This window comes from Camellia sinensis, chromosome 3 (genome assembly GCF_055761805.1).
Source record: "Camellia sinensis isolate YWXY chromosome 3, ASM5576180v1, whole genome shotgun sequence".
In the NCBI taxonomy this organism is placed as follows: Eukaryota; Viridiplantae; Streptophyta; class Magnoliopsida; order Ericales; family Theaceae; genus Camellia; species Camellia sinensis.
This window is the reverse complement of record NC_138963.1, coordinates 215,564,284-215,578,227: the sequence shown is the minus strand read 5'-3', so window position 1 is coordinate 215,578,227 and position 13,944 is coordinate 215,564,284. Positions and strand designations below refer to the sequence as shown.

Sequence of the window (13,944 nt, the reverse complement as noted above, 5' to 3'; positions counted from 1 at the left end):
TAGGAAAATTTCACTCTAGAGGATCCTTGGTGAGGGTCCGGAGGGAGAAAGAGAGAGAATCTGCGATTGGTTGCAACGTGGCTTTAGAGACCGAGAGAGAGAGAGAGCATGGTTCCGCAGCGCAGCTCTGTCTCCACCCCACGTGAACACTCCTTTGCTCCTCTGTCCCCACCCTCCAGATCCTCCGTATCCTCTCATGAGCCCCCCCCCCCCCCCCACGCCAGCCACCCACCCCTTCCCTTCCCTGGGAAATTATTGGTTGATCTTAGTTACCCCGATGTCATTTACCAATGGTACTATAATTGGGAAAAGAAATTGAATTCACAAATTTGTATTAAAAAATTAAAAAACATGGAAAAATATGGCAAATTGAGATTAATGTAAGATATGATTACGTGGCATTCAAAATCAACTAATAATTTTAAAAATATTATACATTTCAAATATTTTATCAAATATTTCATATAAATATAATATTCACACCATATAAGTGTCACATCTATATAAAACATTGTCTAATAAAACATTTGAAATGTTGGCATTACTTTTACCTTCTCTCTCTGTTGGCTTCACCGATCTTCTTCACACGTGTCTCCTCATCCCCTCGCACGTGACTTCCCTACCTCTCCTCCCATGTCCTATAAATTCTGGACCTGCGTCTCATATCCAAGACACCAAACCCACTCTTCTCTTTCCACACTCAAATCACACCACACCACACACAGCACAACACAACAGACTTTGTAAACTTTCTAGAGAGAGGGAAAAGAAAGAAGAAAAAAACAGAGAGATAAACAGGAGAGTTTTCTGGGTAGAGTGAATCTGTGCATGTTGCGTAGAAAATCTTTAAAGCGTAATCCGGCTTACGTTAGCTCCGCGACTCCCCACGCTGCTGCCACAAGATTTTGTTCCCTTCCCAAAATAAGCCTCTCCCAATTCCCTCCGCCGTGTGCGCACTTTTGTTATCCTTCACCTCCTCTCCCCTCTATATAACCCCAACCGTTACTCTTTCAATTTAACCCCAAACAAACAGAAGCTATTCTCAGCTATAAAGAAAAAATTTAAAATGGCGACTAATAAACTTCTGTTAACGTTTGCTATATGTCGGCTAATCGTGACCGTCGGATTGACCTTGAATCCCATGGAGCTCCTCCGGATCGGAGTCAGCGTCGACCCCACCGACGTAGAACCGGCTTCTCTCGATTTTGGTCTACTGACCCGAACCGAACCGTTGGCGGTTCTTCACCCCGGTTCGGCAGAAGACATAGCCAAGCTGGTTCGAGCGGCTTATGAGTCGACTCACGGGTTCACAGTCTCGGCTAGAGGGCACGGGCATTCCATAAACGGGCAGGCTCAGACGAGCAATGGGGTGGTGGTACAGATGAGCGGGTCAAGGGGAATGCAGCTCGGCTTGGGGAAGCCGAGAGTTTCAGATATGTTGAGGTATGTTGACGTGTGGGGTGGGGAGCTATGGATTGATGTGCTCAAGTCCACGCTAGAGTATGGACTCGCACCCAAGTCGTGGACTGATTACTTGTACCTTTCGGTGGGTGGTACTCTCTCGAATGGTGGAATTAGCGGCCAAGCTTTCAATCATGGCCCTCAGATTAGCAATGTGTATGAGCTTGATGTTGTCACAGGTTTGATTATCACCTTCCCTCTTTTTTGTCTTTTTCCTTGCATGCATGTCTATTTATATATACAATAAATAAATGAATAAAAATTAAAATACATAAATGGGTCATTGAACTAGACACAACCCATGTAAAACAGTGTATGTTTTTAATGATTTGGTGAACATGCAACAGAGAACTTTTGAACTTGGGGTATAATATAAGAGGACACTTTTTATGTTTTTTTGTTCATATGGTATTTGATCTAATTTATGCGTACTGCAACTAATTAATTCTGTTTTTTGTCAGATTAAAAGTAACTCATCTAAATCAGGATTAAAGAATTGACGAGAAATTATTTTGTCAGCGTCTAACTCTCATAATCGAAACTGTGTGGAGATCACATCCACTAATCACCCGGGACAATCCAGGTTTAGGAGGATGCTTTTGTCTTCTCATACCTTTACATAGGGGGTTTCTAGTTACTTTTTTTTGTCGTAACTTTATAATTTTGGTACTTAAGACACCTTTTACCACTATATTTTTACATGGGTGGGTGCTACCGACTCTCCAATGGTCGTTCATAAAAACTAAATAATATTAAAAATATATATATATATATATATATATATATGAATTTAAATATATTTGTCATATTTTATACATTTTGATGTATCCTTATGCATTTTTTTGCATTATTTAATATATGTTTTATGCGGTTAGCATATAAGTATTGTTATGTGCATAATTGAATGCTCGTGTGTGGTGGTTAGTATAATCACTGGCTAGTATTGTCACTGTTTTGTTTTTTTATATCTTCTTTTGGGAATTTATTAAATACGTCTTTTTTTTTAGTATTTTTATGATATGGCTTTATCTGAAACAGGTATGGGTGAGATCTTGACATGTTCAGAAGAACAAAACTCAGAACTATTCCATGCTGTTCTTGGTGGCCTAGGGCAATTTGGGATCATTACTAGAGCTAGGATTGCTCTTGAACCAGCTCCACAAAGGGTTAGTCAACTTATACTCTTCTCCCATTTAAATTTTAATCATTTCCATTTCATAAATGGAATGCACATCTCTATTAAAATTTCGACACATCATCAAAATTCAAAATTAACAATGTAATACATAGCCGCTTTTATTTACATATCTGAGTAAAAGTTTCCTTTCTTTTGTGAACAAAAATAAAAATTTATTGTTGAATATCAAAGTACAAAAAATACAACCAGATTGCATTGATACCAAAAAAAAAGTTCAAAACTATCATTAGGTTACTTAAAAAACATATCCCAATTGAGTTAGTGCCAATTCCCAAGCTAATAATATGATAAGCTTAACTTGAATTTTATATAAAGTATCACTAACCAAACTTAAATTTCAATGAAATTTTAGGGAGTAAAAAAGTCATTAGAATTTTGAGTAAAAATGTCAAACTTATTTTGGTATGAGCTTGAATAAAAATGTGGAGACGGATTTTAAGAATTTTACAAAAATTTGAATTTGATATGGATAAAGGGTAATAATAAGAGGCATCATATCTACCAAATAGTGATAATTATTTTATGATTTTTTTACAATTACTGATCATACAATCATACAATCGACATCTCTATTTTTTTTAACTGAATGAGATCTCTATTTTATGAAATGGAGATAATCGAAATCTCTCACAAGGCTTATTACTAGTTTGAAAATGAGAATGAAAATGGGTTGTAGGGGTTGGGGCCAGGGGGGTGGGGACACGTATAAAGTGCAAAAATTTCCTGGTAGAAGTTGAAGACAAAACAAAAAAAGCAAAGAAAGTGCCATAAACCACCTAAGAGTGAGGAAAGATGACTGGGTCCCCTTATGTATGTAATATGAGCTTTTTAACACCATATATTTATTATTCAAACGGCTGTTCCAAAGCTGGCAATGTTGTTGACATGTACTTTTTCCCTCCCCTCTCTCTTTCCCTCTCTCTCTGGCATGGTCTCTTTCTCACCATTTCTCTTGTTTCTTTTGTTTTTGTTTTTTATGTTTTTGTTTTTGTTTTTTTGTTTTTTTTTTTTTTTTTTATGATTGTAGGTTAGGTGGATCCGAGTGTTGTACTCAAATTTCTCAGCTTTTACTCATGACCAAGAGTACCTCATCTCACGGCATGGCCAACCAGACTCCCAAAAATTCGATTATGTTGAGGGCTTTGTCATTGTTGATGAAGGACTCGTCAACAACTGGAGATCTTCATTTTTTTCACCTAGTAACCCTGTCAAGATCTCTTCTCTTGGTGCCAATGGTGGTGTGTTGTACTGCTTGGAAATCACCAAGAACTACTACGAATTCACTGCCAATACTGTTGATCAGGTATATATATGTATAATATATCTTGTATTCAGACCTCACTATCTAGATATATCTTGTATTTTAGATCTTGTATTTTGGATCTTCTTATCTAAGCATACGTAAGGGTTAATTTTAGATGAATTGGTGATCAGTAATTTAATAAAAGACAATGTGAAATTATATTTTATTTCTTACACAATTAAAATGATGTATTTTAGGTAGACTAATATAAAAAATGATTTTATAGTCAAATTTATAATAATCTAGAGGATATCAATCAATTCTTTTCTTTTATTGCCTTGTAATAGTATCAAGTTGTACTATCAACCCCGGTTTGGTGTATTGTGCTAGCCCTTGTAGTACAACATCAATCAATCCTTTATGCTGTGTTTGGTTGGAGTTTTTGAGGTGGGATTTGGAAAAGGAATGAGAAATGTAATCTTATTTATGTTTGGTTATAATAAAAAATATATGGGAAAAGAAAGGGGGTGAGAAATAAATAAAGAAATAGGATACCTTTTAGGACATCAATTCTATTTTATAACCAACACAACCAAACATAGTTGGGATTTGGAATTCTATTAATTCTTTCTCCTTTTCCTTTCATTTCCATTTCCCTTTCTATTTCCCTTCCCAAATCCACCAACCAAACACAGCGTTAGTGAGTGTTCCTGTTTGGTGTTTTGTTGGTGCCTTATCAACCTTGGCATTGTGTTAGCATATAATTGATGTGTAAGTGCCAATCTAATTGGAATTGACACATTGAGTATGATGTTTGGACATTAGTTTTCTTCTTTATTGATTTATCATATTAAATTATTTTATGATTATCGATAAAGATTTTTTTGATGATAAAAAAAGAAAAACAAAAAAAGTTTGTACTACAAGGGCTTTAGGCTTGATCTAATTATAGTAATTAGAACTAATAATTGAGGGCTGCCAAACTTTTGTGCAAATTGGGACTTATTACATCCGAGTACTGTACGTAGATAAAAAAGTACTTAAATATTTATAAACAAGAAAAAATATGCTGACACTTAATAACTTACTCTATACACTAATACTTATTATATGAAAAATGAGGCCCCTAAGTATACTGTATTAGTCTTATTTCCTTTGTAAGCGGCTAGTAATGTATGAAATAAGTTATTAATTATTCGTAATAAAATTTCTTATTAGTGGAAACTTTGCAATGTTCAAAGTTAGGTGGAAATATGTGTAGACAATCTTGTTAGACGGCGAATGACATTCCAGCGCATCAAAAGCTGCAACTGTTACCTTTTATATGCTAATTGCAAGCTGTGTTCGAATTATTTCGATTTGTCTCCTGGTTCCTTGTTGGACAAAAAATTGTACTTGTTTTATATATATATATATATATATTGTATATTTGAATGAAATTACATTATAGGGATAAAAACATGCCAAACAAATTAGCTGAGAGAGACTCACACAGATTGAGAGAATCGAATCTTCACATCCTAGTGGGATGGAGCTATTATTGAACCTATATAATTGACAAATCGTGTTCTACTATACTTGAAGTTGTTTTCTTATATGAGCCAATAACTAAAGTTATATACATACTTTATTCAGGAATGAAAATAAAAAAGTATTCGAAATTTGAATGTATATAGTATAAATTTTTAGTTGTTGTGTCGATTATATTTGTAATGAATTTGATCCATACATTTTGAATTTTTTATTTTTTTAAATTATTTTTTTCAAGACAATAATATTAATAAAAGTTTGATGAGTAAGGCTATTCATCACTTATTGGATAGTGTTTAATGGTGGTATATATGCTAAAATATATAAAAATTTTAGTTTTTCTTTAAATATTATTTGTTTGGTAACTGCGTGGGCAGTCCTTAGGAGAATTTATTTTTTTTTTAAAAGGGAAAACATTTGAAGAATTTGTCTAGATTACTGTAGGGTAATTGAATTTTTAAATTATTTTTTTCAAGACAATAACATTAATGAAAGTTAGATGAGTAATACTATTCACCGCTTATTGGATAATGTTTAATGTCAGTCTAAGTTAAAAATATATTGAAATTTTAGTTTTTCTTTAAATATTATTTGATTGATAACGGCGTGGGCGGTCGTCAAGAGAATTTATTTATTTTTTTCAAAAGGGAAAACATTTGAAGAATTTGTACTGTAGGGTAATTGAAAGCTTTTTCGAATTAGGTAAAGATTTGTGGACCAAAGCATGGCTTTATTCACCAAAGAATCTTTAGCCTTCTTTGGCCGGTTTACTTCATTTTTATCGAGTCCAATTATTCTATCTTAGTCATTTTCTTCTTAATTAATTAATTAATTAAGTTGCTACCAAACACATCACAACTCTTAGTCTCAATAATTTAACGTTTCTTCTTAGTCGTAAGAACATTCTACTGACATCACTATCCTCATTTGTAATTTTCCTTCATATCCACTCACCATTTTTGTGTTTTTTTTTTTCTATTTTTTAAAATCATGACACTGTGCCTAAGTACACCTAGCTAGATTATATGATTGTGATTACTCTTTAGGTTTGATTATATTATACCAGTTTAAGTCATTAAATATGTGATAAAACATTCGCTAGAAAACATACAAGATCTTGTGTGATCTATTGTCCGTGTTGATTCTCAAATCGAACACAAACTTTATATTATTTTAAATAACTATAAAATTAATAAATCTATGCCGTCCACCCGCCAAATTATTCAGGCTAATAATGCTGCTTAGGTATAGTTAAATTAAAGTTTGTGTAGAATTAAAACTATTCTGACAAAAGAAACTGTGTTTGTGTGTTCCCGGCTTTTTTTTTTTTAAGCTTTTGATTTGATTAATGAGTTGTTTAATTAATTAATATAATTTGTAGGAAGTGGAGGCACTGATGAAGAAACTGAATTTCATACCGGCATCTGTGTTCACAACTGACTTGCCTTATGTGGATTTCTTGGACCGGGTTCACAAGGCCGAGTTGAAGCTCCGGTCCAAGGGGTTGTGGGATGTGCCACACCCATGGCTTAACCTGTTTGTACCCAAGTCAAAGATTGCTGACTTTGATAGAGGGGTCTTCAAGGGTATTTTGGGAAACAAGACTAGTGGGCCCATTCTCATCTACCCCATGAACAAAAACAAGTAAGCTTCCTTCCACAACTATGTTCTCTTTTTAATGGTGCATTAATTTTATTATGAATGATGAACAATTGAAGATTAAATTAAATACATAATAGCAAAACAAATCACGCATAATTTTGTGATTGATTTCTGTGTTTTTAAATGTATACTGAAGAATACAAGTATATTGTTTAACATGCATTGAATTGTCAAATATCAGATTTTGATTTGATGCTGTTTATTTGCAAAACTATATGAATTGTCAAACTTATAACTCTTAATTATGTAAATTATTTATTAAAATATATATAAAAATATAATAAATAAAAATAAAAATTACATGGGTCAGACATTTTGACAATTTTTTATTTTTTATTTTTGAGAGTGTAGTGAGGTGTATGTATGGCATGGGATGTCTAAGGTAGGGATGCAACTTGGGCGGGTTCGGGCGAGTTGGGAGATCATCCAAAAACCTAGCTTAAGTTGTGTTGAGATCTGCCAAAACCAGCCCAAGTCCGAATTGTAACTCGAGATTGCCTGCCCAAGCCCGACCCGAGTTAAATCTGAATTGCCTAAGTTGCCCAAATTGCCCAAATTTTTTTTTTTTTTTTTTTGCAGCTACATTATTAAATTATTAGAATTTGACTCTATTTACATTTTTTTTAATATATATAGAAAATCATTAGTACCATTAAATTAAATAATTTATATAATGTAAGAGAGATATAGCTATAATAGTCTTTACAATTTATGAGTAAAAATAAAAAATAAAAAAAAAGTAAGATTTTATATTATTTGTATATATAATATACATTCAATATGATTTAATAATCTAAATTATGTTAATATCATGTAATAACTAATAATTTATATATATATTTAATATGTGTTATATATCTATATATGTATAATTCGGGTTTCAAGTTGGTCGGGTTGTTTGATGTCTTTGCCCAAGCCCATTCAAATTTAATTTGGGCTTCTGAATTTTTACCTAAGTCCGTACCAAATTTAAAAATATCTTGTTCAAATCCTAAAAAAATTTGGACTAACTTTAAATTATTCAGGTTAAGCCCGTCCAAATTACACCCTCGTTTAAGGTGAAGACGTGGCTAACATGCATACAGCCCAACACATCATATGCGAATATATCCAGTGTTAGGCCAGCTTGGATGACACACACACACACACACACACACACACACACACACACACACACACACATATATATATATATATATATATATATAGCTGTGATTTCTGATTGAAAATGGAAGCTAGTGGTAATATATACATCAGACGGTAGAGATGGCCCAAGTGGGGAAGATTCTCGTGTCAGAAGATCTTCTGATGGGACCCACTGATGGGATGGTAAATCCTGTCCTCATCTTCATACCAAAATTATTTTTAAAAAAAATTTAAGAAAAAGAAACAAACTGAGTTCGAGAAACATAGTCGTTAGTACAGGTAACGACCCATCACTGATGTGGGTCCTTCCTGATTCCTTCAAAACCATCAAATCCCAACTACCATGCATCCACACACAGTATTCACAGACTCTCACTCAGGCATACTTCCAAAAACATGTTTGTTCTTCTTCTCTCTTTATGTTGATAAATAAAAATAATTATTTAATAATTTTGAATAGATTGATGAATGAGAAAAAATATAGTTACACACTCTGAAGGACATTTTTAGAGTTTGAAAAAAAGCAGATTTCCCACCAAAAGAAGTAAATTTTATATAATGGAATCCATATATATATATATATATTTTAGTAATGAATATAAAAGGGATCTATTTGTAATTTTATATGGAGTTTTTTTTTTTTTTAATTGATTGAAAAAAATTGATTAAATTTAATAACTGTTAACAATTATCCTCTAAAATAGTTAATAGTATGTGCATTTTTTAAAAATAAAAATAAAAATTATTATAAGACTTGATAATTTTTAATTGTGTTATAATAGTATGGATTGTATGTATAGGTGGGATGATAAGACTTCAGTGGTAACGCCAGACGAGGAGGTGTTTTATCTAGTAGCGTTGCTAAGGTCAGCATTGGATACAGGAGATGAGACGCAGACATTAGAGTATCTAAGCAATCAAAATCGTCAGATCCTAAAGCTCTGTGATGATGCAGGGATCAGCATAAAACAATACCTACCCCACTACACCACACAACAAGAATGGATGGACCACTTTGGGGATAAGTGGAGCCTATTCCACCGAAGGAAGATGGAGTTCGACCCCCGGCGCATTTTAGCCACCGGCCAATGCATATTCAAACCCTCTCTCGCTTCTTCTTCTAACACAGCCTCTTGGTGATATATCTTGATGATATATCCAAGCAACCAATAAGTAGTAGAATTAGCAGTAGCACTAGAGCATACCATAGACAACTGACATTTGGAATTATAATTTGTACATAATGGGTTAAAGGGGAAATAGTTTAAATATTTTGTTCAATTTATATTATTAATATAGAAAGTGGTTAAAGTAGATATTAGATGTAATAGTGTGGTTATGTTGGTGATGTTGACCAATGAAAAGGTTTTAAGTGAGAAATTAATATTAATCTCATTCATTTATTCTAATTTTATTAATCATTAACGTGAGCCTATTTGTTGCAGTCCCTGCAAATTAAAAATTGATAATTAAAAAAAGGCACTGTATCCTCCGTCTCTAATATCAACTTATTTAACTTATTTCGCAACACATATTTTATAACATATATATATATATATATATATAAAAGTAGTGTGTATAAGGTGGATCAAACGTGACAGCAACCATTGGTTGCACCTAATGTGGCCTCATTCAATACTTTTTATAAATTAATGAAAAATTTATTTATATATATGTGGAAATGTTAATTCATTTAGTTTTAAGAGTTTTTTTATGAATTAGTTAGTTCTTTTTGTTTTAAGTTATATTTATTTGATTTGATGGTATTTGAGTTTAAATGAATGCCTTTTTGTAATTCATTTTTTTAATTTTTTAATTTGTTTTGGAGATGGAAATGGAAAGGTGAGGTACGGGAGATTCTTTTTTAGGGATTGGAGGTTGAAGTGTTGATTGTCAAGTGTAGAAATCTACATTTCTGTTAGTGTGATTTTTTATTGTTACATTGGAGTGTTACATTAGAGTGTTATGTTTGAAAAAAGTACACTAAGAAGTTTTTATGTGTAATATTGATTGGAGTGTTACGTTTGGAAAAAAAAAAAAAAAAAACGTTGAAGAGTTTTTTTGAAATGTTATGTTATTACGTTTGAAAAAAGTATATTAAGAAATTTTTTATTGTGTTACATTGAAGTGTTACGTTTGGGAAAAGTACACTAAGGAATTTTTGTATATTATATTGATTGGAGTGTTACGTTTGGAAATATATATATTAAAGAGTTTTTTTGAAATGTTACGTTGTTACGTTTGAGAAAAATATATTAAGGAAATTTTTTGAAGTGTTACGTTTAGTAATTTCAATATTATTAGAAAACCCACAGTTATCTCTTAACACATAATACACTAACGTTTATACTTGACTCTTTATCTAATTCATACTAGAATGAGATATTTGGGTCCATAAAAAAATAAAAAATAAATAAAAGTAAGAGTCAAACAATTCATAAAATCATTATTTGGAACTTATTGATACTTTACCCTAAATTAATTTATATATAACTTTTTAATTACATTATTAACTTAAAAGAATTAAAATGAGTTATAAATATATTTGGCATAACTTTTAATAATTTGTTAAAAATAGTTGAACTTGTTTAATTAAATAAGTTGTCACATACTTTTTTTTGTCATGTGAAATATGCAGGATACTTTCAAAATTTATAATTAAGGTAAATATGTGGGTTTTTTTTTTATAGGTTTCAAAAAAGTAAAATAAAATTACAAAATAAAAAATAAATAAATTATAATTTAAAATTTTTGTCATGTTAATATGCAGAATAATTTAAAATTTTATAATTAAGATAATATGTGGATTTTTTATTTTTTATTTTTATTGTTGTCTATAGTTTCAAAAAAGCTAAAATAAAATTACAAAATAAAAAAGTATAATTCTAATTTAAAATTGTAAACAAATATGATTAATTAATTTTATTAGTAGACAATTAAACTGGATTAATATTTGTTGGGAATTTAGGGTGTGGTGCGATTGAGGTGGTGTTGTGTGTGTGTGTGTGTGTGTGTGTGTGAGAGGACGAAGGTGCTATACAGACAGAGGGAGAGGATGGAGGAGTGACGTGGAGGAGTGGGGCCGATTATCCAAAGGGATGTGTTTTTTTGTCGGAATGCTATCTGCACAGGCAATGCTGATGCAGCGCCCGTGATTCCGACCGCCCGACCTGTTTCCTGCCAATCATGTCCCCACAAAACTCCGTTCGGCAACTTGATTATTTTACAAGGCTTGTGATGTGAGGCAGGTAATAAAATAGCATATGTTATTTTATTTAGATTATAATTTTTTTATTTATTTCTTATCATTTCTTAACATATCATTTTAAATTTAATTTATATATCATGTTTTTTAAAAAAAATTAAAAACTATATAGTAGGTGTTTGATATAAACTAAAAAAGTACGTTTTCCTTGCATACATATATTTATTTGAGTTACATCTATTAATATCTCATCTCTACTTTTTTACTTACTTATTTTACTTTTCTACACATTTTTTTTATTATAAAAAGTCAAAAAGTATACTCATTTAGAGCATTCTAAATCACCCCTTATTTAAATCATTTCAAATACTCCCTTAGTTTTATAACTATTTTAGTCGGACTAAAATTGTTATTTTTTGGATGATACAATTAATCATCAATTTAGAACTACTCCTAAATAACTCTGCACGAGTATATTTGATGGTTGATGATTGATTTCTTTGTATCTCTCTTGACCTATTTATAGGATTAACCACATGAGAGAAAGAGATAATCTAAACTCACGATTTCCTCAACAAACTTATGATTTTCTTAACATTATCCATATCTCATGTTTGATAAGAATCATTTACATGTTTGGTGCTTGATTTGATCGTGACTCCTTGATCTCAACAACTAAACTTCAAATTACTGCAACTGTCATCATGTCACGTCCGTAACATATCTGTCATGTCACGTTAGCATGCATGTCGATAAAAATAATAATAATAATAAAAACAAATATTGTCAATGTTATTCTTTGAAAATAGTTTATAATTTCAATCGACAAATATAATCGAGCTTTGCCATAATTAATAGACCAAAATTGACAAAAAAAATAAAATGTGGCACAAATAGGGGGTCATGTGAAAATTTCTATTTATCATTAACACTTTTAAAATATATTTTATTTTATAGATAAAATAGTCCCTCAGTATGAAAGATATGTATCACATTCTTCTATCATCTTACATTCTCATTTTATCTTCTACTCAAAAAAATTCTTTATTCTATTAGAAATTACTTATATAGTATTTGAATTTTATATATATATATATATATATATAGAGTTTATATATCATATTATGATAAAAAAAAAATTATTTGTCTTTAGTCCCTTTGACGATGGAATATTGATTTCGTCTCTAGGACTCTGGATTTTGTGAGGGGGGGGTGTGAGAGCTGATTATATTTTGTTACTAACTATATATATGTGAATGAATAAGTTCTTCAATGGACAATTTACCTTAAAATTGGTATGTGCAATTTACTTATTATTTTTTCCTCCTATTTTATATTAGAATGTTTAAATTCAAATAAATTATAAGATTATGAGGATAAAATGTAAGAATTTTTAATTAAAGAAGGATAAACTGACAACGGTGTATAGTTGAAAGTGAATAAAATGACTTTCCGATGTACCCAAAAAAAAAAAAAAAAAAAAAAAGTGAATAAAATGTAATTTTCTAAGATAAAAGGAAGGGACAACGAAAATTTGTCATGGCTCATGAGAGTGTTTCCCTTACAATATAATAATAGAGATGAATCTGGCATGCATGAAAAACTTGAATGGGCCCCTTAGTTATATGCTCTCAAGGCCCAATATTGTGTTTTCCTTTTCGTCTTGAGTGAGTAGCCCAACGAACAAAACCTAATGTGCAATTCATTTGATAGGCCCAACTGAGCCCACCACGATACACTATGCAGCCTGTTCCCACTCAAAAGCCCAAAGAACCTTCATTCCGCCTCCCCTCCTCCGATCCGAATTGAATAAATAAAAATAAAAACACAGAAAGAGTACAATATTTTAGATAGGGATTGTACTGGCTTCCGTCCATAATCGGACTCAACAGTCCAGCACGGCCCAATGAGTCTACTTTAAGGTCATGTTTTGATAATTGAGAGGGTAATTTATAAGTAAATTAGGCCGAGCTAGGTAATGGGCCGTTGTATGGGTCACAGTGAGAATGGCTGAGGAAAAGGGCCTTGTAAGTTAGACCGGTCCAAAAGAGCCTTGTGGTTAACTCGGTCACCACGGTTAGAGTGATAGCAATTAGCTCGGTCATACTCTTCTGAGCCAAGGTATTTTGAGCTTTTCTCAAGACCTTGCTATGGATTAACTCGGTCTAAGCTCGTTATGGTTAGCACGGTCTCAGTAGGAGAAACTGAGGTACACGCAATAAGGGGAAGAACCGAGCTAATTAAAGCTGGGTCATTTCAGCCAGTTTAGCATGGCTATGATAGCTCGGTCGTTTTGTCATACTACCGAGGTAAAACCATCTCACTTGGTTTAAACAGTGAGGGGGGTGTTAAAGGATAAGCACTATCTTTCAGGAGTGTGATTCCTAGGAGGACTCTACATGGAGGAATAAGAGTCCTACTAGGATTGTGTCACGCGGAACTTATAAAAGCTCATAATATCACCTATGGAGAGGTAACACAATTTTGATTCCTGAATTC

The 13,944-nt window shown here is 32.1% G+C and overlaps 1 protein-coding gene across 1 annotated transcript; it reads left to right on the top strand.

The window, feature by feature from the left end:
- The first annotated feature begins 513 nt into the window (after nucleotides 1-513).
- On the top strand, nucleotides 514-9,643 carry CKX5 (cytokinin oxidase 5). Its single transcript, XM_028236555.2, has 5 exons — nucleotides 514-1,640; nucleotides 2,500-2,627; nucleotides 3,687-3,962; nucleotides 6,814-7,076; nucleotides 9,041-9,643. The coding sequence occupies exons 1-5, from the start codon at nucleotides 1,067-1,069 to the stop codon at nucleotides 9,378-9,380; spliced, it is 1,581 nt and encodes a 526-aa protein (XP_028092356.2). The 5' UTR covers nucleotides 514-1,066; the 3' UTR covers nucleotides 9,381-9,643.
- The last annotated feature ends 4,301 nt before the right edge of the window (nucleotides 9,644-13,944 follow it).

What these genes read in the sequence shown, in the direction of transcription:
- CKX5 (XM_028236555.2), top strand. Translation starts at nt 1,067, where the DNA reads ATGGCGACTAATAAACTTCTGTTAACGTTTGCTATATGTCGGCTAATC. An exon ending in TGAGCTTGATGTTGTCACAG is followed by an intron (nt 1,641 to 2,499) that starts GTTTGATTATCA and finishes TATCTGAAACAG; the next exon opens with GTATGGGTGAGATCTTGACA. An exon ending in TTGAACCAGCTCCACAAAGG is followed by an intron (nt 2,628 to 3,686) that starts GTTAGTCAACTT and finishes TTATGATTGTAG; the next exon opens with GTTAGGTGGATCCGAGTGTT.